Source organism: Zingiber officinale, chromosome 8B (assembly GCF_018446385.1).
Source record: "Zingiber officinale cultivar Zhangliang chromosome 8B, Zo_v1.1, whole genome shotgun sequence".
Taxonomy (NCBI): Eukaryota; Viridiplantae; Streptophyta; class Magnoliopsida; order Zingiberales; family Zingiberaceae; genus Zingiber; species Zingiber officinale.
The window spans coordinates 106,476,179-106,502,841 of NC_056001.1; the positions used below are offsets into that span (position 1 = coordinate 106,476,179).

The window sequence follows — 26,663 nt, forward strand, 5'->3', positions numbered from 1 at the left end:
TAAAGTATGGATCATCTACAATAATTGTGATACACACTCTCCCATAGCAATATATTCTGCTTCGGTTGTGGAGAGAGCTACACAATGTTGTTTTCTACTTCACCAACTTACTAGAGAGGATCCTAGAAATTAACAACTATCACTAGTACTCTTGCGATCCAATTTGTATCCGGCATAATCGGAATCGGTATAGCCCACTAGGTCAAAAGATTCGGTTCTAGGATACCAAAGACCAACATTTTGAGTTCCCTTAAGATATCGGAGAATTCGCTTAACGACACTCAAATGAGACTCCTTGGAGTAAGATTTATACCTTGCACACATTCCTACGGCAAAAAATATATCGGGTATACTAGCCGTAAGATAGAGAAGGCTTCCTATAGCACTACGATACACCTTGGAGTCAACCTCTTTCCCTTCAATGTCTTTATCCAATTTAGTACTAGTGGCCATGGAAGTAGATATTTCCTTTGCATTTGCCATTCCAAACTTCTTAAATAGCTCTTTGACATATTTTGATTGATAAATGTAAATGCCCTCTTTTGTTTGCTTGATTTGTAACCCTAGAAAAAATGTTAACTCCCCAACCAAACTCACTCTCCATGTGACTAATGAATTCATTTAAAAAATCTTTATTTGTGGAGTCACAAATAATGTCATCTACATATACTTGGGCCACAAACATATCATTACCACTATTTTTTAAGAATAATTTGGGATCAATTTTCCCTCTATGAAATCCTTTTGATACTAAAAATGTTGACAATCATTCATACCAAGCTCGGGGAGCTTGTTTTAGCCCATATAAGGTCTTTTTAAGTTTATATACATGGTTTGGACACTCCAAATTTTCAAATCTCGGTGGTTGCTTAACATATACTTCTTCTTTTATAACACCGTTTAAAAACGCTGATTTTACATCTATTTGGTACAATTTGAACCCCTTGTGGGCGGCAAAGGCCAACATCATCCTAATAGACTCCAATCTTGTTACGGGTGCATAAGTTTCATCATAATCTAATCCTTCTACTTGATTGAAACCCCTAACAACCAATCTAGCTTTGTTTCTCACAACTATTCCCTTATCATCAAGTTTGTTTCTAAAAACCCATTTCGTATCAATAATTGATTTGTTGGTAGGCCTAGGAACTAAATCCCAAACTTGACTTCTTTCAAATTGAGATAATTCATCTTGCATTGCTAAGATCCACTCCGGATCGAACAAGGCATCATCAATGGTTTTTGGTTCTATTTGAGATATTAAGGCGACTTGGCTTCCTTCATTTCTAAAGTAAGATCGAGTTCTCACTCCTTGAGTGATGTCTCCCACTACTTGATCCAAGGGATGATTTACATGAATCCTAGTAGATCTTGATTCTTGATTTGTTATAATTTCGGGTTCAAGTGGCAAAGGTTCATTTTTCTCACCACCACTCTCTTGGTATTCTTCTCCTTGATATTTACTTCATTTAGTGTTAGTTTCTCTAATTCAAATTGTAATTCTTCATCGTTTGCTCTTGTAGAGTTCAAAGAAGGATTTTCTTCAAATACATTTAGTGTTTCTTCAACTAATTTTGATCTTTTGTTGTAAATTCGATATGTCTTACTGTGACTTGAGTAGCCTACAAGAATGCCCTCATCCGCCTTAGCGGAGAACTTCCCCAAATGATCTTTGGTGTTTAGAATATAGACCTTACACCCAAACACTCTAAGATGCTTAATTGTAGGTGGTTTACCAAACCACAACTCATGAGGTGTTTTTCCAAGAAACCTATGAATTAATGTTCGATTTTGCACATAACATGCCGTATTAATTGCTTCGGCCCATAGGAAACTATGAAGTGAATATTCATTTAACATGCTCCGAGCGGCCTCTTGCAAAACCCTATTTTTTCTCTCAACAACTCCATTTTGTTGAGGAGTCCTAGGGGTGGAAAATTCATGTTTATAACATTTTTCCATACAAAAACTTGTGAATCTATCATTTTCAAATTCACCTCCATGATCACTTCTTATCTTGTTTTTCTTATGACTCTTTTCATTTTCTACTCTATTACAAAAAGCAATCAAGGTATCTAGAGTTTGATCCTTATGTTTCAAGAAAAACACCCATGTATACCTAGTGTAATCATCCACAATCACAAAACAGTATCTACTACCATTTAAAGAAATATGTCTACTACTATCAAATAAATCCATGTGAATGAGCTCCAAAGCATTTGAGGTACTTACTATGTTTTTACCTTTATGAATAGCTTTGGTTTGCTTACCCATTTGACATGCATCACATATTTTGTCTTTTTGAAACTTCAATTTTGGCAATCCTTGCATCAACTCCTTCTTTGAAAGTCTTTTGATATTCCTCATGTTGGTGTGAGCAAGTCTTCGGTGCCAAAGCCAAGTCGCCTCCTCTTTAGACATGAGACACTTAGCAAACACATTAGTAGCACCAAATAGTTCAACTTGATAAATATTTTCTCTTCTATGGCCTATGAGAATATTTGTGTTTAGTTCACTATGCTTGATTAGGCATTGAGATGAGTTGAACTCAACTCCATAACCCGAATCACATAGTTGACTAACACTTAAAAGATTAAAGACCATGTCTTTCACTAACAACACATTTCTTATCACAAATTTTTCAGAAATTCTAATATCTTCTATTCCTATGACTTTTAATTCACCACTATTACCAAAAGAAACGGTACCTTTACCTTTGTGTCTAAATGATGAAAATTTTGAAGAGTCCCCCGTCATATGCTTAGAACATCCACTATCTACAAACCATGTTGTTGGATACTCCCCCTCGACGCATGTCTGTTTACACACGATGAACCAAATGTTTTGGTACCCAAACTTTGGGTCCGGTAGCATCAATAACAAAATGCTTGGGCACCCAAGCTTAAACAAACTTAACCCTTGAAGCATGATTTCAACTAATTAGAGACATGAATTTAACTTCTTTATCTTGTGATTTAAAACCTAGTCTCGTTTTATTGTACACACCCCTTTGAGCTCCTAAAATCATGTCTAAATATTTTGAGTTTGAAGTAAATTTTTCTAGGGCACCTCTAAGATCAACAACTTGTAATTTCAACGATGCATTTTCCCTTTTAAGATCATCAAAATCATTTTTGTCATTTTCATGTAGTCAACGTGTTTCTTCAACGTATTAGAAGGCATTTGAATCGATCAATGGATCGATTGAGACGCCTATTCAGATTTCACAGAAGCCCAGTGAATCGATCGCCCGATCGATTCATGTGTTCTCAATCGATCGATGGATTGATTGGGGATTTAAAACCCATCTTAAATCCCGATTACCCTAGGTTTTCTCTCACTTCACCTCTTGCATCTCCCAACTCTTTCCGTGCCCTAGCTTTTAGGTGATTTTCCTGGCGATTCTCCCACCGACATCGACCGTTCTCTCCGACGGTCTCTCCGGCGAAGGGAGTTCTTCCATCTTCCTCCCGCTTCTTTCTTCCTCTCTCGACGACCAGGGCAGCCCTCTTTTCTTCTTCTCCGCGTCGCCCACTCCAAATGCGGACTCAAAACCCTAAGTATTTTCTTTACACTCTTCTCATTTTTTTTTTATTCTTGCTCCTATACTTGAACTAATCTACATGTGCCTTGTGTGTTTTTGTGTGTTGCCTTGTTTTCTCCTCATGCATTGCATTGCATGCACTGTTCTTGCATTTTTCTTATATCTCGTTCCTTCATTTTTTTTGTTGCACTGCAACATCGTTTGCCATTGTCTTTCATGTTCTCTCAAATAGAAAGAAACAAAAAGTTCATGAATCGGGTGAAGGATCGTCCGTACCTCCATCACGCCCATTACCTCCTACTGATATGAGATTCCCTAATGCTGCTATGCAGCAGGCCTTTAGCAAACACACCTTCAAGCTAATAACCCCTAGGTCTGTTGATCTCCAATTCTACAGAACCTCCTGCTTTGATACCTATTCTCGTTTCCGACACTATAAACTTGAGTTGATGTTATCTTGTGAGAGGAGTGTCAATGTCGGTCTTGTCTCTGAATTCTACAACAATCTGCACACCTCTGATGGTATAAACTATCGCACTCGTGTTGCGAAGCGGACCTTGGATTTTTCCTATGATCTTTTTCAATCCTTTCTAGGGTGTCTACCATCCACCAATGATTTTGTTTTCTATCCCACGCTTCCTGATGAGTTGCCTCCACCATTTCAGCATCTCAGCATTGCATCTATGTATCAGTTCCTTTTTGATCGTCCTCGTCCGGACGGGCAGGATGCTCACATCACTAGTTTCTCTTCTCTTGAGTTATCGGCTGAGAATGCTGCCTTGTTTAATGTGATCATTAACTGTCTCTTTCCTATTGTCTCACGCGCCTTAGCTGCTCTTCGACCTCCTCACATGTTTGCATTATATGCCATTCGGCATTCCCTTGACATCAACATCGCCCTGAACATCTTTCATTGCATCATTCATTTTACTCAGCCAGTGCAGGAGTCGATTCACATGCCTTACGGTCATCTCATCACTGACTGGCTGGAGTTTATGAAGATCGATGTCTCTCGAGGACGGCTGGAACCCATGACTGTCGCCTACTCTCGGATTTCTTCCCGTTCCTTCACGAAGACGGGCTTAGCAGGCGGTCCAGGGGGAGTTCGTTGGCGCGATGGGCGTGCCCTTGGTGAGGGACCCCGGGGCTCGTCGCAGGGGGAATGCACAGGCTTTGGTTCCTGCGGCCGGTGATGCTGAGGAGGATATCCCCGAGCCAATTTCTCTGACATTCGAGGAGACTGTCGATACTCGCCTTGAGGAGTTGACCATGGAGGTTGCCAGCTTGCGCACTGCAATGGATACCATGGTCCATCGACAGACTACGATGCAGGCGACTATGGACACATTGGTGGATTTGGTGAGCTCTTGGGTAACGGGGCCTCCGTCTCGGTCTGTTCCATCCACGGATCCCGTCCCACCTGCTGAGGATATTCCTGTTGCTGCTTCTGCAGTCGATCTTGATCCAGCTATTACGTCTGCTCTTTCTGTTGATCTTGATCCCACTCCTCCGGGAGATGATCTCGTTGAGTTCTATGTTCCCTTATGACACGTGTTATTGTACGTTATGTGGATGCTTGTTGTGGAGTCCTCCTGTGAACTTCACTTTATTTTGGGTGTATGAAATACTACTTGTTCTATATTTTATTTTATTTCTGAAATCATGGTTGTTCTATTATGCTAATATATGTGTGTTTTAGGGGGAGTACCCCTCGGATTTCTCGTAATTGCTTAGTGCACATATTGAGGGAAAGTTTTGTTTTGATCTTTGACAAAGGGGGAGATATATGTTGAATTGTATGCTTAATTATACTTAATTTAATTAAAATTAAAAAAAAAACTGCTTATGTTCATGTGTTACCTTGAATTACTACGCAGTTCAGGTGATATTCAGCGTAGTTACAAGTATTATTTATCATTGTATTATTATGGTGTATTGGAAATTACCCTAAACTTAAATAGATTGTCAAACATCAAAAAGGAGGAGATTGTTGGTGCAATCATGCCCTGGGAGTTTCAATGTGTTGACAATTGCTTAAGTTTAGGTTAATACGTTGGATCTAACATGCATTGTGAGTTTACAGGGGAAGTTTCTTGCAGGTCGGAAGATCAGATGCAAGAGAAGTCCAAGAAGGTGGAGGATCAGATTCTTGGCAAAAGAGTCCTTGCAGGTCAGAAGACCGGATGCAAGGCAAGAGAAGTCCAAGAAGGTCGAGGACTGGATTCTTGGCAAGAGAAGTTCTTGCAAGTCAGAAGGCTGGATGCGTGTTAAGCTCACTTAGCAAGAATCGATTGGTAAATTGATTTAGACATGGCTATGAGGCAGAATGCCTTTGAATCGATCAACCGATCGATTCAAAGTAAGCCAATCGATCGGGAAGATTTTGTGCGAAGCACATAATGCTTCTGGATCGATCAGCCGATCGATTGGGGTAATCCAATCGATAAAGTGATCAATCCAAGAAGATTTTGTGCGAAGCACAGAATGCTTCTGGATCGATCAGCCGATTGATTGGGGTAATCCAATCGATCGAGCGATCGATCCAAGAAGGTTCTGTGCGAAGCACAGAATGCTTCTTGATCGATCAGCCGATCGATTGGGGTAATCCAATCGATCAAGCGATCGATCCAAGAAGGTTCTGTACGAAGCACAGATTTCCCCTGAATCGATCAGTCGATCGATTCACCGAGCTGTGATTTCACGAGCAAGTGTCTGAATCGATTCAAGCACTGCCCCCAATCGATTCAAGTTAAATGAAAGAATCTGCACCGTTGATTTTACGGGATGACCTCCAACGGATACTTGTGAATCAATTGGGATACAAACCCAATCGATTCACGGCGACGGTTATGTGAGAAACGGCTAGTTTTCACATCGTTTAAAAAAGCTGGAAGAAAAAGAAACGGATTATCTTTTGAGAAAACTACTGTTCTATTGCTCTAGTGTGATCAATCTTTGAAGTGCTCAAGATCTCTCAAAGGATTGAAGATCAAACTTTCCATTTCCGCACGTTTTCAAGATTCACGTCACAAGGAAGAAGCATTTCAAGTTTGTAATATTTCTTTTCTTCCTCATTGTTGTGAGTGTGATCTTTTCTCTTGGAAAGGGAGGCTTGTAAGTCTTGTAAGGTTTCTCCACCTTCGGTGTTAGTCTGAGAAGAAGAAGTTTGATAGTGGAAAGGGTGACGGTAGTGTGGATCCTTGGACTAGTCATCTCCTTGAGGAGGTGGATACCAAGTAAATACAAGAGTTAGCATTGCCTTCAAGTGTCCGCTGCGAAAGATCAAATTTATCAAGAAAACGAAGTGAGCCATTCACCCCACTCCTCCTCCTCTATCTCAACCGATCCTAACAACATGGTCATTAAGACTTTAAGAATGTATTAATTAGCTAATTCATCCACTCATTCTAAATAAAGAAAGATCCGTAATATTATATTATGATATGATACACGTGTTTTATGATACGTTCGATTTGAAACTCGGCCCATCTCATGGCCCATTTATCTTATTTCTACATTTTTTTTTTCAAAAAAAAAACAAAATCAATTAAATTAAATTAAATTAAATTAAAATTATTTCTCCGTTTCACGCCGTACTGTCGATCGGAACGGGCGTGCGGAACCGCTCCATGGCGTCCGCAATCTTCTGCCGGTGCGCCGGCGAGGTGAAGTCGTCGTGCAGGAAGAACTGCGTGATCCGGGCGTGCTCGAACATCAGTCTCCGGCAACTGCGAGGCACCAAGCTCGGCTTCAGGCTCTCGTGCACCAACTCGTCGAACGCCTCCTCCATCTGCGCCTCCACGTCGCCCAACGCTTCCTCCTCCCTCCGCTTCCCCACCTCCATGCTCACCGCCACCGCGTTCATCCCACCCTGCGCCAGCGAGTTCTGCAAGCAGCGACGCGAATCATGATCCATTCAGAAAAATTCAATTATATTCAAAGTCGATCGATCGATCGATCGATAGTACGTACCTTGTGCATTTGGAGATCGACGTAGAGTCTCAAGAACACCGAGAGCATCTCCTGGATCCTGGATTTCTCGTTCAAGCAAAGCAGATCCAGATCCCTGAGACGCTCTCCCATCAGAAACACGGAAGGTAGCAATCTGACGGCGACGCCCAGTTCGGTTTTACCATGCTCGATGTAGTCCTTCAATGAGTACTCCCCGCTTTGTCCTCCCAATTTAGTCTCCCTGAGTTTCATGTACATCTCCATTTGCTTCTTCCTCTGTTTTCATCATTTTATTTCAGTTATTTTACTCGAATTGAATCGAAGTCTGTAAATTTAATTTCTTCCAACTGTTCTCGGTACTTACGAGTTCATGGAAGTAGGGGAACACATCCTTCCCTTGGACTTTACTGGCTTCCCCTGCTAATTCATTCAGAGTCTCGTACAAAACATTGAATGTTGTTTTCAACTGAGATGGAAGTGAAAGAGCCAGCGAGGGATTCCACCTGCAAACAAATTACAAGCTCGATCACTCAGCGATTCCATTCCATTCCATTGCATTGCATTGCATTGCATTCCAAATCAAATTAAATACTCACTCTTCGACTGCTCGGCACAGATTCTTCAAGTCCTCAGTGGATTCATGTTTGTAAAACAGATCTACGAGAACGTTTTCGATGGAGTTCGATTTGGTGTAGGCAATTCTGCTCCTTGCAAACTCCGGCTCAGGCAGAGTAGAAGCAATGGCAAAGTGAAGCTGCTCCGGAGACAGAGAGGTGGCTTCCAGTCCACAGCTATTCCACCATCTGTTAAGATCATATACGACATTAATTAGGGTTTTAACTACTTCAAAACCCCCAAAATTGACAACAGTGAGGAAGCAAGCTCGACGTACTCTACAATGGAGCCGATCTCCTTTTCGTATATTGCTTGCAGCCTGTTGAACTCCAACTTCGCGAGTTCTAGGTATTTTGGATTCGTCACGTTGTATATCCTAAAATTGAAGGCACAAGAAGAATGATCAGCTAAATTCTCATAGTAATCAATCAATCAATGAAGATCGAAGAATGAACAATCAATCACTCACAAGTAAATGGTCTTGGCGAGCCAGACATCGTTGTCTCCGTAGTGGTCAAGGTATTCCCTGGCATCGAGCCTGGGGAAGCTCCTCCTCCATGGGTACTCCAAGCCACGAGCAACCTCCTTGCCCAGTGCCTTCTTGCAGGACCACTTGTCGTCCACTTTGTTGTTCTTCACGCAGTCCTTCAAGTAGGACTCCACAAAGGCATTGGCTTCTTTCAGTATCTTCTCGCCGGGGAAGGCGACTTGGGAGAAGCGATACAAGTTGAACATGTCCGAGACTCCACGGTGCGTTTGGCCGGGGAAGCATATGAAATTGCCATCGTCGTCTCTGAAAAACTCGATCATATCTGAGGAGACAGGGTAACCATACAGCCTCATCAAACGGAGGGCCATGCACGTATCGTCAACGTCAGGAACTGTGTTGTCTCTGCCCCAAGAAACGCCTTGTTTCCCAGAATATCTGTTCAAATTAAATTAACACGAATTTTTAATAGCTAGTCTCGTTTTAATCTGAGATGAAATGCTGGTGTACTGATCGTGCATACTTGTAAACATAATCAAGAGTGTCGATGATCTCCTTCTTGAAGAGATGGTCGATTCCAAGCCTTGCGATCGTATCGATCGCCCAGATGCGCTCGAAGAGGTCGATCGGGTACTGGCAGGGCACTGTGATTCACCACGTTCAATGAATCAATTTAAAAGTAATTATTAAGCAGTCGAAGAATATATTAACTTACAGTTATCTCCAAATCTGTTTAGTACAGATTGCAAGAACTCAAGGCATTTCTTGTCGCCGGTGTTCATGTAGACAGCGGCGGTGGAAGAAGCCGAGCTGAGGAAGCTCCCGTCTGCGGATTGAAGCTTGAGAATCTCGTCCCATTGCACGACCTCCTGCAAGGCTTCTAGCGTGTATAACAGCGTCGTGTGCACTGAATGCATCACTTTCACTGGGATTCTGCCACAGAGTTGTAGTTTGTGAGGATTCAATTGCCGGCGGTTATAGATCGTTACTATGATCAATCGATTACCTACCTGCCCATCTTCTTTTCCCTAAATTTGATGATTTTTTGAATGGACGGACGATCATAAGGAAGATCAATCCCCATATTCTTGGCTTCGTTCAACATGGAAGGGAACGCAATCTCGAACCCGCTTGTTATCAGGCTCTCGCTCGCCGTCTCTATTTCATCCACATGGTTCTTCAGGTAATTTAGACCTGCAAGATGAAGTCGCATGATCAATTTAAAGTAATTAATTAATTAATTAATCAATATCAAGGTCGATCGATTTGGTCAGTACCTTTCTCGATTTGGTCTTCTGCTATATTCCAAGTTTTCAGTGCAAGAACGCACGCCAGAGTGCAGACCAAGCGATCGAAGACGAGGTAGTACGTGGGCTCGCCCCAGGAGCCGTCTTCCAACTGGTTCTTGAGAATCCAATCGATAGTCTGCGGGAAATGGGGCTTGCTCGAGTCCTCTGTCGACGGAATCCTCGCCACCCACGCGGTGTCGTAAGCCGAGGCGTTCGTCTCTCCGTCGTCCATCAACCGGAAGATCTGTTTGATTTCCTTCACCAGCGTCTCCCACCTCTCGTTCTTCGCCTCATCCGTCTCCGCCTGAAATTAAGTTTATACAATTATCTAACCGTAAGAAGAAAAACGCAGTCCGATTTCAGATCACGGAGCAGTACCGGAATGGCCGGCAGCCGATCGGAACCCTTTTTCAGCAGCTCGACTTGTGGAGATTGCGTTGCTCTGAGAGAGATATTCCTGGCACGCCTCTTGCTCTGCGATTGAATGGCAAACGTCTGGCTCCCCTGGCCGAAGCTTGCGCCGCCATTGCTGATCCTCACAGCGGCCGAGCTCCGGCGAGAGCTTATCAGGCTCCTCGAAGCGGAAGGGAGCTGGCAAAGGCCTTCCATGATCTCTGATCTCTCTCTGTTCTGCCTCGTATAGTAAGATCAACTACTTGAGGTCGTCTTTGGCTTTCACTGGCTGCGATGACACGATCGAGCAAGCTTCTTTATAACTGAAGAGAGCAGCGTGGCGGCGTTGAACTTGGACTACTGGAAGAAGTGAATGCGTCAACAAGGGGCGATGGCGGAGCACGTGCGACTCACCGCCGTGCCAAACAACCGCAGAGTGCCGGCGTTGACGAGGTAATTTCCATGCTGCAACGTCGGTCAACGATGTAGGCGCGCGCGCTCTCTCTCTCTCTCTCTCTCTCTCTCTATATATATATATATATATATATATATATATATATATATATATATATATAAGAAATGTTAGCATGCGGTGCTTATGATGCGGAGTGTCTTCCTGATCGATCTCTGGACCGATCAGGGAACCTCCTGATCGGTCTACGGACCGATCAGGAAAACTCCTGATCGGTCAGGGAACCTCCTGACCGATCAGGGAAATTCCTGATCGGTCTACAGACCGATCAGGAGGTTCCCTGATCGGTCACCAGACCGATCAGGAAGGTAACCGCACCAAAATCACACGAAATGCATCGCAGGAGAGCATTTCTCTATATATATATATCTTTTTTCAAAACAAATACACATATTATTGACGAGAAAAGGTCAAAATAATGATTTCCTATGATTAGAAGAATTGACGACTAATTTTGAATTTAAACACTCGTTGTTAAACTAAAATTTGACTAATTAAGATGGTTCGGACTAAAAAGAAGATGTTTTAAAGCACTCGACAGAAAAATTATTCACCTAATGATGGTGGAGGAATCTCCTATAAGTTATCAATTTTATGAACTGATTGCTATTTAATATAATTGTCCTTCTACAACTGTAGTCACTCATTGACGCCATTTTACATAATTATTTATCTATTTAATATAAATAATGTAGCAATTAATTCTTCTAAATACATTAAAAATATTTCCTATTAAAAGTATTTCACATTTTATATTTTCTAGATATATTTTCACAAATTACTTAAATAACCAAATGAAAAAGTATACTGTGATTACATTAATGAAAAATCTACTATAACTTATTTGAGTGTTTATATGCAATGGATAATATTGAGTTAATTATATTAAACTAAAAATGCATCTAATTAATAAGGCATTTATATAACACAATTTAATTTTTCTTTTATAGACTTAATAATAATAAGAGCATGCTTAACCCCTTGGATCCCCTCATTAATTTGATTTTTCTTCTATTGTATTTGATATTAGGTGTCTAAAAAAATAATGATTAATCAGGTTGGGTAACGTCGATCCTGGGTGATCGGTCTGATCCTATAAAAATTTTCCACCAGCCATTAGGATAAATCAGGAAACATTTACGATAGATAGCCCAGAAGTCAAGCATCTTTACGCATTGTTTGGGACGAGATGAAGGAAGGGGAAAGAAGGGTAGGGAAGGAAAAGGGAGACTTGAAATCCTATTTGGGAAGAATTGAGCTATAGAAAGGAAAAGTAAGAAGGGTAAGCTTTAACCTTCCTTATCCATGAAACGAAATAATTTCTTATATCCCAATTTGGGGTGTAAAGAAGGGTAAGGGGAACTAAAATAATTTATGTTCTAATTTTTATCGCTGTTTTATTATATTAATTCTAAAAATTATTATTTTAAGTATTCTTTTGTGTCGCTATGAAGAACATTCACACTTCATGACACTCGCACTCCATCAACGTAGACTTCGATGCCAACGGCGACTCGACGCCAACGCTAACTTCGACGCCAACGTGGACTTTGATGCCGACATTGACTTTGATACCAATGTCGATGCCAACTTCTACTTCAATGTCAACACCGACTTTGATGCCAATACCGACTTTGATGCCGACACTAATTTTGATACCGACGCTAACTTTGATGCCAATACCAACTTCGACGCCGACGTATACTTCAATGCCAACGACGATGAGGTTATTAACAAATGAGCTACAATTACTTAAATGAGTAAGTCTTAACTAATAAATATACGTAATATACATTAAATTATTGAACACTTACATCTTTAACAAAAGTGAAAGTAATTTTATAATTATTGAACACTTACATCTTTAATAAAAGTGAAAGTAATTTTATAATTTTATATATTTAATTTTTATTATTCTCATTTTTTTTTTCCAAATAAGATAACACATAATAGATTAATAACCTTCCTTCTCTTCCAAATAAAAAAAAATATAAATACTTCTCTCTCTTCTCCCCTCTTTTTCTTTCATTAATGAATCTTTACTCATCTGTTCAAACAGGGGCAGAGATCTCCTGGTCCGCAAATTGCGGATCAGGGGATGGTCCATTGATCTGGACCTTTCATTTGAATGGACCCCATCTTTAAATAAGTGGGGTTCATTCAAATCAAAGATCCACATGTAGTGGACCATCCCCTGGTCCGCAATTTGCGGACCAGGAGATCTGCTCTCTTCAAACAGAGGACTAGTTAAGTTTCCATTTTATTGTTTTTATAAATATATCATAATTAATATTAGGTATTAGCTTATAACTTAGGTTTTCTAATTTCATAAATTTGATCCCACGCAATCAATTGACGTTATCAATATTACTAACTCAATTAAGAAAAAATTACCCGTTTACTCATCAATCTATTATTCTAGGGGCAATTTATTATTTTTTTTTCTCTGGACTATTGGCAGAAGTGATGCGTCAATAAGACGCGATGGCGGAGCACGTGCGACACCGCGCGCGCTGCCAAACAACCTCTGCCGGCGTTTAGGAGCTTTCCATGCTGCCACGTCCGTCAACGATTCTGGCGACTGGATTTCTGCGTTGACTAAAAAAGCTTATTATATTTTCTCTTTTTTTTTTTTCCAAAACAAATACACATGTCGTTGACGAGAAAAAGTCCAACGATAGTTCTTGTGTTATGGTCTCGTGTTTCTTAGCTTCTTTGTTTTGAATGGGTAAAGATTTAAAAAAAATAAAAATTGAGAAATGTTTAATCACTAGTCGTGGTTCATTTTCTAATCTGTACGGCGCATTCTAGTGCTTACATCACGCGATTAAATTCGTTCACCAACAATAATTAACATAATCTTATTAGGTCTCCTACATAGCTTCTTTGCCTTGCAAATTAAATTAATTTATATACTTTAAAAATTTATATCAAACTGATAATTTATCACCCAACTTTGATGATGATAGGTTTACGTCTAAATGTTAATAATCATAACCATTTTTTTACGATAAAAATTCATCATCTTATTGCAAAGGATTATCCATTACAAGTTTAACTAACTGGGAAGAAAATTCACCGTTCACCCGCACAAAGGAGGAAGGAGAAGAAGAAATTATGGGCTACTTTATTAGCTGAGCTACGTATATGAATACACTTTAAAATAATAGATGCGTGAATATGCTCTTTGATTTATGCCGCACATAATTCAATATAACTAAGATCCTCATGTTTGGTTGTGACTACCTGCACTGTCAACAGAGAATCGGATGCCACTTAAATGGCTCGAAGATCTTTCTTATACAGAAGCTTGATCCTTTCTCGGATCACCAGAAGCTCATCATGCACTACCAAGATAGGTTGATTGATTTGTTTTCCAAATGCTAGTAACAAATGGCCTTGTGAGTCTTGAACAACCCAACCCCACCGACGCTATATTGATGTCGGTCCTCAAACACAGTTGCATTCACATTGAGCTTAAGGGCGCATGAACTTGGCGATTTCCACATCTTCTCCTGATTACTCTTCTCAATTTGAGAAGCAATTTTCTCTTTTATTCGGGCCTTTCTAAAATCATCAAGCATTGTAGAGCTCCAAAAATACTTTGTGCCATCACTTTTCTCCTATCCTCATGGAGAAAGTTTTGTTTTTCAGTCCCGATTGCCCACATGTGGATCGCAAGGTACTCAAACTCCTTTTTGAATATTTGTTCTTTCAACCATATGCAAAACCTCTGAAGTGCTAGTCTATCTAGCCCCCTTAAAAATATGGGCAAAAGGGGTGTTCTTCCATATGTGTTTTATGCAACACAGAAGAAAAGAGCATGGCAGATCGAATCCATAGGAAAACTACACAGACAATAAGATTCACTAACAGAGACATGGTGTAGGTGGAACAGAAAGATCCCATATAAATGCTCACAAAGATTCGATGGATATTCTGATTGGTTCTCTGAAGGGGAGAACAACCCATATTGGAGACGACACCCATCATGCACCATATACTTATCCTTGGCATGGAACCTCTAGAAAAGCGAATCACACACAACTGCTTCCTAGATTGGGACCTTCACAATTTCACCAGCGATATATGAGTTAAAACTGGTTGAAATCAAATCTGTATCTCATACTTCTTCCTTTATTAATGTAATCATAGTATTCTCATTTTCTCAAGGAATCATCAACGTAACCTACCGATTTTTGACTATATGGTAGGAATCCCATTCTCCTCAAATATTTTAATAGATTTTCCATCCCCAACTTGCCATAATAACCCACGCACCAGAATTTCTTTGCTCTAGAGGATCAATCAACATATATGATGTAGGGGTATTCCCTAAGGGCCACGTGCCTAAAAAAGTTACTAATTGAGTCAGGATGGAAGACATGGTCAATAAGGCCCAACTCTCAACTCCCGATTACTCCTGACTCCCGGCTACACTCGACTCCCTGTTACTCCTGACTCTCAACTCCCGACTCCCAGCTACGCCTGATCCCTGGTGTCGGACCACCATCGACTCCTGGTGATCCTTAGATAAACTGTCGTGTATGCATGCGTCATGGCGAAAGCGATGGAAATAAATGGGCAATGGTGACCCTTTATGTGGGAGAACATAATAACACTGAGGAGTAATGGGGAAAACATGGTAACGTTTGTGGATAATGCGAAGGACATGCCAAAGCCACCCATCCCTACAAAAAGGTAGGTGAATTCCATGGAAAAAGGTAGGCATACATAACTTTCTAAATCATAATTTCCAGCAATTACTTTATTCTTCATTGAAAGCTTACTTGAGCATCGGAATGGAGTCAACGAGGACATCCTTGGTCGTCACTCTAACCCACCTTCTTTGAGTACTTCCTCGCAGGTTGAGAGTCATGTCACCCTCCTAACAACCACTAAAAGTAGCGTGTTACCGGCGAGTCAAACGTCTTCGTTCTCAGACAGGACAAAATTGGCGCAGTAAAATGGATGGCACCGGAAGATCCAGCGCGAAAGCTAACAAAAAGTCAAATGTTATTACCATGACAACAAAAGAATTCAACAAACTTGTGGTGGCTACCGTACAAGTAGTGTTGCAGGGGCAACCTCGACCGTCAACAATCCCAGGAATTGTACCCCCACATGAGCAGCTACCCCAACCCGTTAAGGTGACACCCACACTATAGCAAAGGTCGAACCAGTTAGGAGAAACCCTCAAGGAAGCGCTCCAGACCCCGGCTAGTATTTCTACTATGAAAGAGGAATCTTTGGGATCTTTAGGGGAAATTCCCCATCAGAGTACCCCCAAGAGAAAAGGTGTGCATATTGAGTAAAGTTCCTGATTCTAAAGGTCCCCTTTCTCATTGGGAGTCTTTAGAGATGAATTGTCAAAACATTTTCGAACCCTACAAATTGGAGAATATAATGGCGCAATGGATCCCAAGGATCATCTTTGTAAATTTGAGAATGTCGTCTTATTACATCAATACAGAAATGGGGTTAAGTGTCAAGTTTTTCTAACGATGTTATCAGACTCAGCATAGGGGTGGTTCAATCACTTTCCAGCATCCTCCATACGACCTTTTGAGGACTTTAAGGTAGCGTTTATGAGGTGTTTTGCTACTAGTAGAAAGTATCAAAAGACTCCTTATAATCTATTCGCCCTTAGACAAAAGCGTAAAGAGTCCTTCAAAGACTATCTACAAATGTTCAATCGAGTGGTCATAGTTGCACCCTTAGTTACTTCAGAAGTGCAGGTCAGTGCATTTTCTCATAGCTTAATCGATGGAGATTTCTTTATATCCTTGGTGAAAAATCCCCTGATCGATTTCAACTAGTTACAAGCTCGGGCTATTAAATATGTCCAAATAAAAGAAACTCAATTTGTCAAAAGGAAGAAAGTACCGACTCAAACATCGGCACCCACTCAAGCAGATCGAAAAGCGCCTCTTCCTCCCTTGTGGAATTAGGATTTCATGAATCGTAAAAGGGAGAGAACTGTGCAGGCAATGGAAACTAACCCGACTAGAGGACCCATTTGAGAGTTTATAATAGAACCCTACTGTGAATTTCATTGGTTGAATACTCATTCCACTCGAGAATGGCAACAGTACGCTAGAGAACTGTGACTTATGGCCGATCAAAGGAAGGTGGTTCGTAATCCATCAGCCACAAGATTTGTAGAACCTTACTATCACCCATAGCATGGTGGACCAAAGATGAATGTGGGGTGGGGATTGCAGCACCATTCTCGTTCGTCGACGCATAGTCATGATGACATTCAACTACAATGAACCTCGATAGACCAGGAGAAAAATAATGACAAGGCAAGGGTCAGATCGATTCTCTGGGGATGATTAACATGATTTTTAGAGGATCAACAAATAGTGATTCCAATCAGGCCAAGAAGGCCCATGGACGTTGATTGAAAAATTATGTGATCAATTCAAGTCAGGGTATCGATCTTGATCCAACGATCAACTTCGGCCTTAATGATCTGGAGGGAGTAGAAGTCTCTCATGAAGATACCTTTGTAATTCAGACCCTTATAGCTAATTACATAATCAAACAGGTATTCATGGATACAGATAGCTCTGTCAATATCCTTTTCAAAGATGCCTTTGATAACTTGCAGCTAGATAGAGAAAAATTGCATCATGTAAACACCTCTTTATTCGGGTTTACTGGGCATCAAATATAGCCTATAGGGCAAATTGAGTTTTCCCTTTTTTAGGGGAAGAACTAAGGAGAACTAGATGCATATCCTTCTTGGTGGTGAATACCGAGTCAGCTTACAATGCTATACTAGGGAGACCAGTGGTAAATTCTTTTGAGGCTGTGGTAACCACCTTCCATCAAAAAATTAAATTCCTAGTGGATGGCCAGATCAGGGAGGTGAAAGGGTGTCAATTGGTGGATCAAAAATACTACGTAGATATAATCCGGGTAGATTCCTGAAAAGCTCGCCGCACTCAATATACTTTCTTTCAAGGCATCAAGAAGTCACCAATAACTCAGCCCGAGGAAGGTCATCGGGAGGTACAAATTCATCCTACTCAACCTAGGAGAGTTGTTCAGGTAGCCACCAATCTTGAGTCATTGCTTAGAGACAGACTGATTGCTTGTCTCTCTCGCTATCATGACATCTTCGTCTGGTCACCCAAAGAGGTTGCAGGAGTCTCCCCTTCGGTGATGGTTCATAGTTTGAATAATTTGCTGGAGGCTCGACTAGTGTGGCAGAGGAAGCGAAAATTCTCACCTGAGCAAAGGCAAGTGATCCAAGCAAAGGAGGATAAACTATTAGGAGTTGGACATATACGGAGGTTCAGTTCCTGACCTGGCTATCCAACGTGGTGTTGGTTTCCAAATCGGGAGGCAAGTGGTCGGTCTGTATCAATTTATGAGATCTTAACAAAGTTTACCCAAAAGACTGCTATCCATTTACTTGTATTGACCAATTGGTGGATGCCACTACTAGCTGTGAGATCATATGTATGTTGGACGCCTACCAGGGGTATTACCAAATCCCTTTCGCTCAGGATGCTCAAGAAAAGCTCAATTTCATTACTCTCAATGGAACATTTGCTACACCGTTATTCCTTTCGGTCTGAAGAATGCGAGAAAAACCTACCAACGATTCATGGATAATGTTTTCAAGCATCAGATTGGGAGAAACTTGGAGGTTTATGTTAATGATATCTTAATCAAATCTACACGCACTGATATATACCCTCATCTTGGATATTGAGGAGACATGCGCCACCCTCAAGCAATACAGTCTTAACCTAAATCCTTACAAGTATTTATTTAGAGTCAAGAGTGGGAAATTTCTATGGTATATTGTCATTAAACGGGGAATTGAGGTCAATCCAGAGAAAGTTTAGGCCCTTCAGAACATGTGTCCCCTCGTAATCTTAAAGAAGCTCAGTAGTTAGTGGGTCGTATCACAACATTATCCTGATTCATATCCCACTTAGCTAGTCGAAGTCTGCCTTTCTTCAAGGTATCAAGAAAAGTGGCCAACTTTGAATGAGATGATCAAGCCTTTACAAAGTTGAAAGAATATCTATCTAGACTTCCCCTACTCTCCAAGATGGTACCAAGAGAAATGATGTGGGTATATTTGTCAGCCTTTGAGGGAGCAATTGTCATAGTATTGCTAAGATAGGAGGATAAGGTATAATACTCCATCTACTTTTTTGGTCATATACTAAAAGAGATAGAGAGAAGGTACACAAATCTAAAGAAGTTGCATGGAGGTTTACCTTAGCTGCTCAGAGGCTAAGATCATACATTTTAACCCACCCAATTACTATCCTAATGAATAATAACTTGGGGCGAGTATTGACCAACCAAGAGGTCTCGGGATGATTGATCAAATGAAGCACTGAGTTAAGCGAATATGATATCCAATACCAGTCGATCGAGGACCGCTATCAAGGTTCAAGGCTTGGCTAATTTTCTTACGAAAGTACCAAAGCAAATGGTTGAAGGCATCTGGAGAATTTATGTGGATGACTCCTCCAACAGACAGGGTAGCAAAGTCAGAGTTCTATTGATATCTCCTCAAGAAGAAACATTGTCTCTTTCTATACGGCTAGACTTCCAGATGTCCAATAATGAGGTCGAGCATGAAGCCTTGCTGTCGGGGCTTTAAGCTAGGAACAAGTAGGAGCTTCTCGAGTCATAATCCACTCGGACTCCTAATTAGTGGCTCAACATATATCTGAGAATTTTGAGATTAGAAGTGAAAAGTTACAAGGGTATGCCAAGGATTTTGAAAAACTCTGAGCTCATTTCCAAGAGATTAATCTTCATAAAATATCTAGAGTGGAAAATCAGAAGGCAGATGAGCTGGCTAAGTTAGTCAGTGTTTTGTCAAGCTAGACAATCAAAGATTGAATATCCCAAGTACTGTTAATATTCTAGATTAATCAAATCACAAACCCAGATATATCACCTGAATAGAGGGCACCTATCAGGGCTTACCTGGAGCAAGGAATTCTTCCTGTCGACTCAGCAAAGGCCCAATTGCTTAAGATGAGGGAGCCCCAATTCACTTTTATCGAGGACACATTGTATAAACAGTCTTTTTCTTGACCCCTTCTTAAATGCTTAGGTTAAGAAGATGTCAACTATGTCATGTACGAAATTCATGAAGGCATCTATGGCAATCATGCAGAAGGAAGAACATTAGCATGGAAAGTATTGCTCGTAGGGTATTTTTAGCCAACCTTATAGATGGACACAACCTGATTTGTTGCTACCTGTCCCCATTGTCAAAAGCATCAAAACTTATCTCATCGTCCCACAGAGTTCTTAAAAACTTCCATAATGACCTGCCCCTTTGATCAGTGGGGTATGAATATTGTAGGCCCTTTTCCCATCGACAGACAACAAAAGAAGTTTCTATTGGTGACCATTGACTACTTTTCCAAATGGGTGAAAGTTGTGCCTCTATCTCGTATAACGGAGTAGGAGGTTATGAAATTCTTATGGCAGAATATCGTTTGTCGATGTGGCCTATCCCACAAGTTAGTTTCGAATAATGGCTGATAATTCCAAGGTCTACGTCTAAAGGGTTGTTGTGAGAGTTTTAGCATTGTTTACTTTGGTAGCTTATCTGTGGAGCAATGTATAAGTTAAAGTTTTTAATCAAGAGATAGTTAAAGAGTTGAAAATCAAGTTAGATCATATTCGGGAAAGCTAGATAGAAGAGTTACCTAGTATACTCTGGACCTATTGGACAACCCCTTGGGAGAGCACCGGAATGACTCCATTCCATCTTATTTATGGTGGTGAGGCGGTCGTGCGAGTGGAAGTTGGTGATGAATCTATCAGAAGAAGTGCTTATGGACAAGACAATGGCAAGTTACATCTTCTTGATTTAGATCTGATTTCATAAACAAGGACGAAAGCTACTATCCAACTCATGACATATCGCAAAAGGATGCATCTCAACTATAACAAGTGGGTAATACCCCGATCGTTCCAAGTCAGAGATTTAGTTTGGAAGAAAGTAAAGTCAGTCGGGGATGTTAGCAAGCTAGAACCCTAATGGGAAAGATAGTTCAGAGTGATAGAGAAGACGAACTTGGGAGCATATTATCTGATGGACTCTAACGATAAAAAGTTGGATTGACTGTGGAATGCCAATCTTTTGAAGTCATATTACTCTTAAAGCCAGGTTAGTATTCTTATTCGTTTAATCATTATATTTTAGTCACTATCTTTTGGTAATTTCATTTTATTAGCAGGTGTACTCACCAGCTAAACATAAATGAAAAAAGTTTTTTTTCCAAAATGATTCCTGAAACTCCCCGACTCGGACATAGTTGGGGTTAAGATCCTCTCGGCTATAGTGTCAACCTTACCCTTGCCTAAGGGGTCGAGCATATACCGTATCGCCAATGTCCTTTTTAGGGTCCAAATTTCCTCGATTTGTACATAATCGGGGTCGAGATCCTCCTAATTACAGTATCAACCTAACCCCTACTTAAGTGGTCTAGCATATACCGTATCGCCCGCATCCATTTTAAGGCTCAACCTCCTCTGACACGGATATAGTCAGGGTCGAGATCCTTCCGGTTGTAGTATCAACCTCATCCATGCCTAAGGGGTTAAGCATATACCGTATTACCCGTGTCCTTTTTAGGACTCAAACTCCCTCCACTCGGACATAGCCGAGGTCAGGATCCTTTCGGCTGCAGTATCAACCTCACCTTTACCTAAGGGGTCAAGCATATATTGTCTCGTCAGTATCTTTTTCAGGACTCAAACTCGCTACTCAGAAATAGTCAAGGTTGAGATCCCCCCCGGCTATGGTATCAACCTCACCCTTGCCTAAGGGGTAGAGCATATATCGTATCACACATATCCTTTTCAGAGCCCAAACTTTCCCAACTCAGATATAGTCAGGGTCAAGATCCCCCTGGATGTGATATCAGCCTCACCCCTACCTAAGAGGTCAAACATATATCGTATTGTGCACATCCTTTTTAGGGCCCAAACTTTCTCGACTCAGACATAATCGGGGACAAGATCCTCCTAGTTGCGGTATCAACCTCACCTTTGCCTAAGGGGTCAAGCATATACCATATCGCCTAGGTCCTTTTCAAGGTCCAAATTCTCTCGACTTAGACATAGCAGTTATCGTTATCCTCTCGGCTGCGGTATCAACCTTACCCCTTCCTAAGGAGTCAAGCATATACCATATCGTTTATGTATTTTTCAGCCCCCAAACTCCCCCAACTCAAATATAGTCAAGGTCGAGATCCTCACGGTTGTGGTGTCAACCTCACCTACCTAAGGGGTCGAGCATATTCTCTATCGCTTATGTCCTCTTTTGGGCCCAAACTCCCCCAACGCAGACATAATTAGGGAAGGCGGATAGTTGAAGAAAAGTATCAAAGGAAACATGAAGAATCTATAGAAACGATAACGATGCCTAATTAAAATACCACCTCCGAAAGGGGGGATAGAAAACACAAGGCTGAATATACAAATAAAATATCAATTACAGAAGGGATACTTAGAAGAACTGGAAAGTTATGTAAAGTTTGCCATGTCTCTCTCAGGAATGCTGTCAGAGATTCTGACCAAATCCTATAGTCGCTTCAAGATTTCGTTCACACCATGTTGTACCATTCACCTTAAATGGGTCTCGATCATAGCTTGAAGCTCCTCCGACTTGAGGAATTCCTTCTTATTTATAGACCAGCGCTTGTGCTCGTTCACAGTGGCTCAATACTTTTGCAGCTCAATAGTTAGGTGAGCCGACTGATCTTGTTGATCCTAGAGGGCAGTTTGTAGTTTTGTCTGGGCGACTGTCAAGGTAGATATTTCTATCTGGTGGACTTGTGCTTCAGAGCGAGCAGCATTCAACTCGAGAAGTTGTTTTTCTATTATTGGCTGGGCAGCTTGCGTCGATTGATGTGTGGACTCTGGGGCCCCTCGTAGCTCATTCTCAACTCGAGTGAGAGTTGTTTCTGCTTCATTACATGATGATTCTAACTCATCCCTAGCAGTTTTAGCCTCCACTATCGCTGCCACCAATTTGGCCTATTTTTTGACCACCTGGAGCTTCAATTTCTTAATCTCCCTTTGCTGCCTTATCTTCCCCGACTCCAACTCTTTAGCTTGAGTCTTGAGGGTGTCAATTTGTACCTATCGTTGGCTTGCTTCATACTAGCCCGCAACTTGTTCATCATTTCATTAGTAATATTTAATCAGAGTTGATGAATTTTGTATAAAGCAGTGTTGGAGTTCTCTTCTAGCTCCTTCATGCGATATAACCTTCCTTGGAACGTAGCAGCCTATGCTTTGAAGGTGGTAAGTTGAGCCTTCAAATCCTCCACCTGATCTTGCAGCTCATGGCAACCTTGCCACCACTCGAGCAGTCGTTGGCTGAAATGACTAGTCAGGACAAGTGGTCGGGCCCGGTGTTTAGTAGGTTGTCGACTAGGTTTCTATAAGAAAGACTTTCGGTAGCGGCCTCACCATCTGCCCACCGCTTGACAATGGAACCGTCAAAGGTCACCACCCATTGAAAATCCTCATGGTCATGAAGTCTTGGGGAGGCCCTTATTCCAATAAGGCCAATGCCCTGATGTATGGGGGAAATGGAGGGTACGACAGGAGGGTGAGAGGTATTGGTGCTTGGATCTCCTTGCCAAAGTGACATTGGAGTGGAGGCCTTAGGTGTGATAGCAATCGGTGGCAGTGAAGTGTGGGCGCTTGTAGAGGCTCTAATAGGGGTAGACATATGCCGCACCGACAAGGTCGTAGAACTGGCTGGGAGAGCCTCAACTCGAGAAGTTTGGGAGTGGGAAGATGGTGAGACTTAAGCTGGTGGAGTGGATCAGTGAGTGATCCGAGGGGAATGATGCCTCATCCTAGTTAGGCGAAGAGGGGTCCCCAATTCTCCAGACAACACCAGATCGAGATTTGCAGGAGTGGGAATCTCCTCTCATAGAATGGTCATGGGAAGAGGTGTATCCCCTTCAGGGGCACTGAAATAACCTCCATCAGAGCTAAGGGAGGGGTGACTGTGATGATAGGTGCTAGAGAAGGTATGACAGCTGCAAGGGTTGTCGTCCTGGTCAGATCAACAATCTCAAAACCCTACGTCTCCAATTCAATGTCAGTCATTTTGAGGGCACTCTCGAAAGTAACCTTCAGCATGGTGGTGGCTACAATAAAGAAAGTATTTTCAGTTAGAAAAAAGAGTCAAGGAAAGGGACAGGATTGTAGGATCGAAAATAATTTAGATATCTCCACAATAGCATGATATTACCCACTTTGGGCCTAGGCCCTCATGGCTTTGCTCTTGGGCTCTCCCCAAAAGGCCTCATGCCAATGGAGATATCTTTTCTCTTATAAACCCATGATCTTTCCCATGTGTTTCCAATATGGGACTATGTTTGCAACCTTGCAACCCCAACAATCCCCCCCCTCAAACAAAGGACCATAGGCTTCCCACATCTGATCCTCGACCCACCAGGTCTTCCTGCCCCTTGGTCCACCCGACCTACTAGGACTTCCTTGCCTAGTCGCAACTAGGACTTCCTGCCTGGTGTCTGGTCCTCTTGATCCGAACATAGGAGCCCCCACTTTCTTTGTTCGAGGTTAATATTGTACCCACATGGTTCAATCAGACCATAGCTCTTGTGCACAGTCGGCGGTTAAACATTCTGGCAGTCCGGGCTCTGATACCAATTGTAGGATCGAAAAGAATTTAGATATCTCCACAATAGCATGATATTGTCCACTTTGGGCCTAGGCCCTCATGGCTTTGCTCTTGGGCTCTCCCCAAAAGGCCTCATGCCAATGGAGATATCTTTTCTCTTATAAACCCATGATCTTTCCCATGTGTTTCCAATATGGGACTATGTTTGTAACCTTGCAACCCCAACAAGGATGATACTAAAAGATAGTTGAAAAGGGGTTAGAAGAGGGCTTAGCCCGAACATATGGTGCAACCCCTCCTCGAATAAAGAAGCGATGTCAAACTTCATATCCTAAAGTTGCTTAGATGCATGGAAGTAGCCCTGCACCAAGTGATTATCTTTTACTGGGGAGGTGTAGGTAAATCTCGTTGTCAATGGTTTGGCCAAGACACTGAACAGGAGGCCAGACAAAGGAAAATTGAGATTTTCACCCTTTATGAGAAGTGGGGAGGTTCTTGAGCAAACCATGACCCACTCGGGAGGAGAAGAAGAATACTCCATCTTTCATCTTCTTGGGGTAAAAGAAATAATGGAAAAGATGAGCAATCAAAGGAAGGCGATATAAATGGAACAAAATAACTATTTCGGTCAAGATGTAAAAGGAGTTAGGCCCCAATTAGGACAAAGGAATGTGGAAATATTGTGATATTTCAGAGCAAAAAAGATGAATGAGAAAACATAGTTAGCTTATCATGTGACTGCGGAAGAAGGTGACACATCTCGGAGGTAAACGATCGGGACAATCATTACCATTAAGGATTATTAGGATGTGGTTATATATAATCTCGTATGTGGTCCTTAGCCGAACTAAGAAAGCATTACTAAAACTAAACTCTATGGATTGGTACCAAGGGATAGTCGAGGAGGAAGACCTTACCTCTATCATAAAGATCGAGGCTAAAATGATAGTAAAGAACCAAAGGTAGACTAATGAACGTTTAGGCAGCGGAAAAAGATAGGAATTTACTCCGGTATAAAAACACAAGGAAATTAAAGCAGAAGTGAAGACGAAGGTCAGCGGACAAAGACAAAGCTCGAGGGACACAAAAATAGGGTTGCATGAAATGATGAGAGCCCTTCCACCATATTTATACAAGGTAGTATTTAATAAGAACCCTTGGGTCAGGATTAGTTAAGAAGTGGGGAAATACTATTAGTCATCCGATCGAGATCACATTATGAGGATGGAATAATCATTATGCTGGAGATAGGCGGTCATTCTTCTTCGCCAAAGTTCACATCACACTAATTTGAAATAACTTCGGATATAAGGGTATTTTCTGGGAGTGGAAGGCCGAGGCTGACAAGGCATGTCCTACATTTAAGAGGTGTGTTAATAATTAAAGCGATGATCTCATTAAAGATGTGTCATAGATTTTCTTCTTATCCACATGTACAACGAACCAAACTAGGAGCTGGTCATATAATGTTGCAGTCAAGTCAGTTGAACACGCACCTCTTTCAACTCTTAAAGAGAGGATTAGTGATGTAGGGGCATTCCCCAAGGTCCACATGGCTAAGAAGGTCAAAAATTGAGCCAAGATGGAAGGCAGGGTCAACAAGGCCCGACTCCTGACTACTCTTGATTCCTGGCTACTCTCGACTCTCAACTCCCAGCTACGACTGAATCCCAGCTATGCATAATCCCTGGTGTCGGGTACCATTGATTCCAGGTGATCCTCAAACAAATCGCTGTGTACGTAGGCGTCATAGAAAAAGCGACATAAATAAATGGGCAATGATGGCCCTTTATGTCAGAGAACATGATAACGCCCGTGAGTAACGGGAGAAACATGGTAACATTTGTGGATAATGCAAAGGATGTGACAAAACCTCCCAACCCTATGAAAGGTAGGTGAATTCCATGGAAAAAGGTAAGAGCACATAACTTTCTAAACCCTAATTTCTAGTAACTATTTTTTTTCTTCATCGAGAGTTTACTTGAACGTTGGAGTGGCCTCACTAGGGATGTCCCTAGCCATCGATCTAATTCACCTTCTTTGAGTGTTCTTCCTCACAGGCCGAGAGTCATGTCACCCTTGTAACAACTATTGGACAATCTGATGCCGGAGATATTGGGAATTAGCCAAATTTAAATACACTAAATTAAATTCAACTTATCTGTCGAGATGACCTGAACTGATAATCTCAGGCTGCCAGCAGGGCTGGTTCTACCAGGTTTCTGATGGTCCGAGTTATAGAG

The 26,663-nt window shown here is 41.5% G+C and overlaps 1 protein-coding gene across 1 annotated transcript; it reads right to left on the bottom strand.

Moving 5' to 3' along the window:
• Positions 1-6,956: 6,956 nt before the first annotated feature.
• LOC122017059 (bifunctional isopimaradiene synthase, chloroplastic-like) lies at positions 6,957-10,586 on the bottom strand. The gene is made up of 11 exons (XM_042574532.1): positions 10,265-10,586; positions 9,875-10,190; positions 9,608-9,791; positions 9,313-9,530; positions 9,121-9,241; positions 8,580-9,035; positions 8,388-8,486; positions 8,092-8,298; positions 7,860-7,998; positions 7,517-7,771; positions 6,957-7,430 (listed from the first exon to the last, which is right to left on the bottom strand). The coding sequence occupies exons 1-11, from the start codon at positions 10,493-10,495 to the stop codon at positions 7,131-7,133; spliced, it is 2,526 nt and encodes an 841-aa protein (XP_042430466.1). The 5' UTR covers positions 10,496-10,586; the 3' UTR covers positions 6,957-7,130.
• Positions 10,587-26,663: the final 16,077 nt, after the last annotated feature.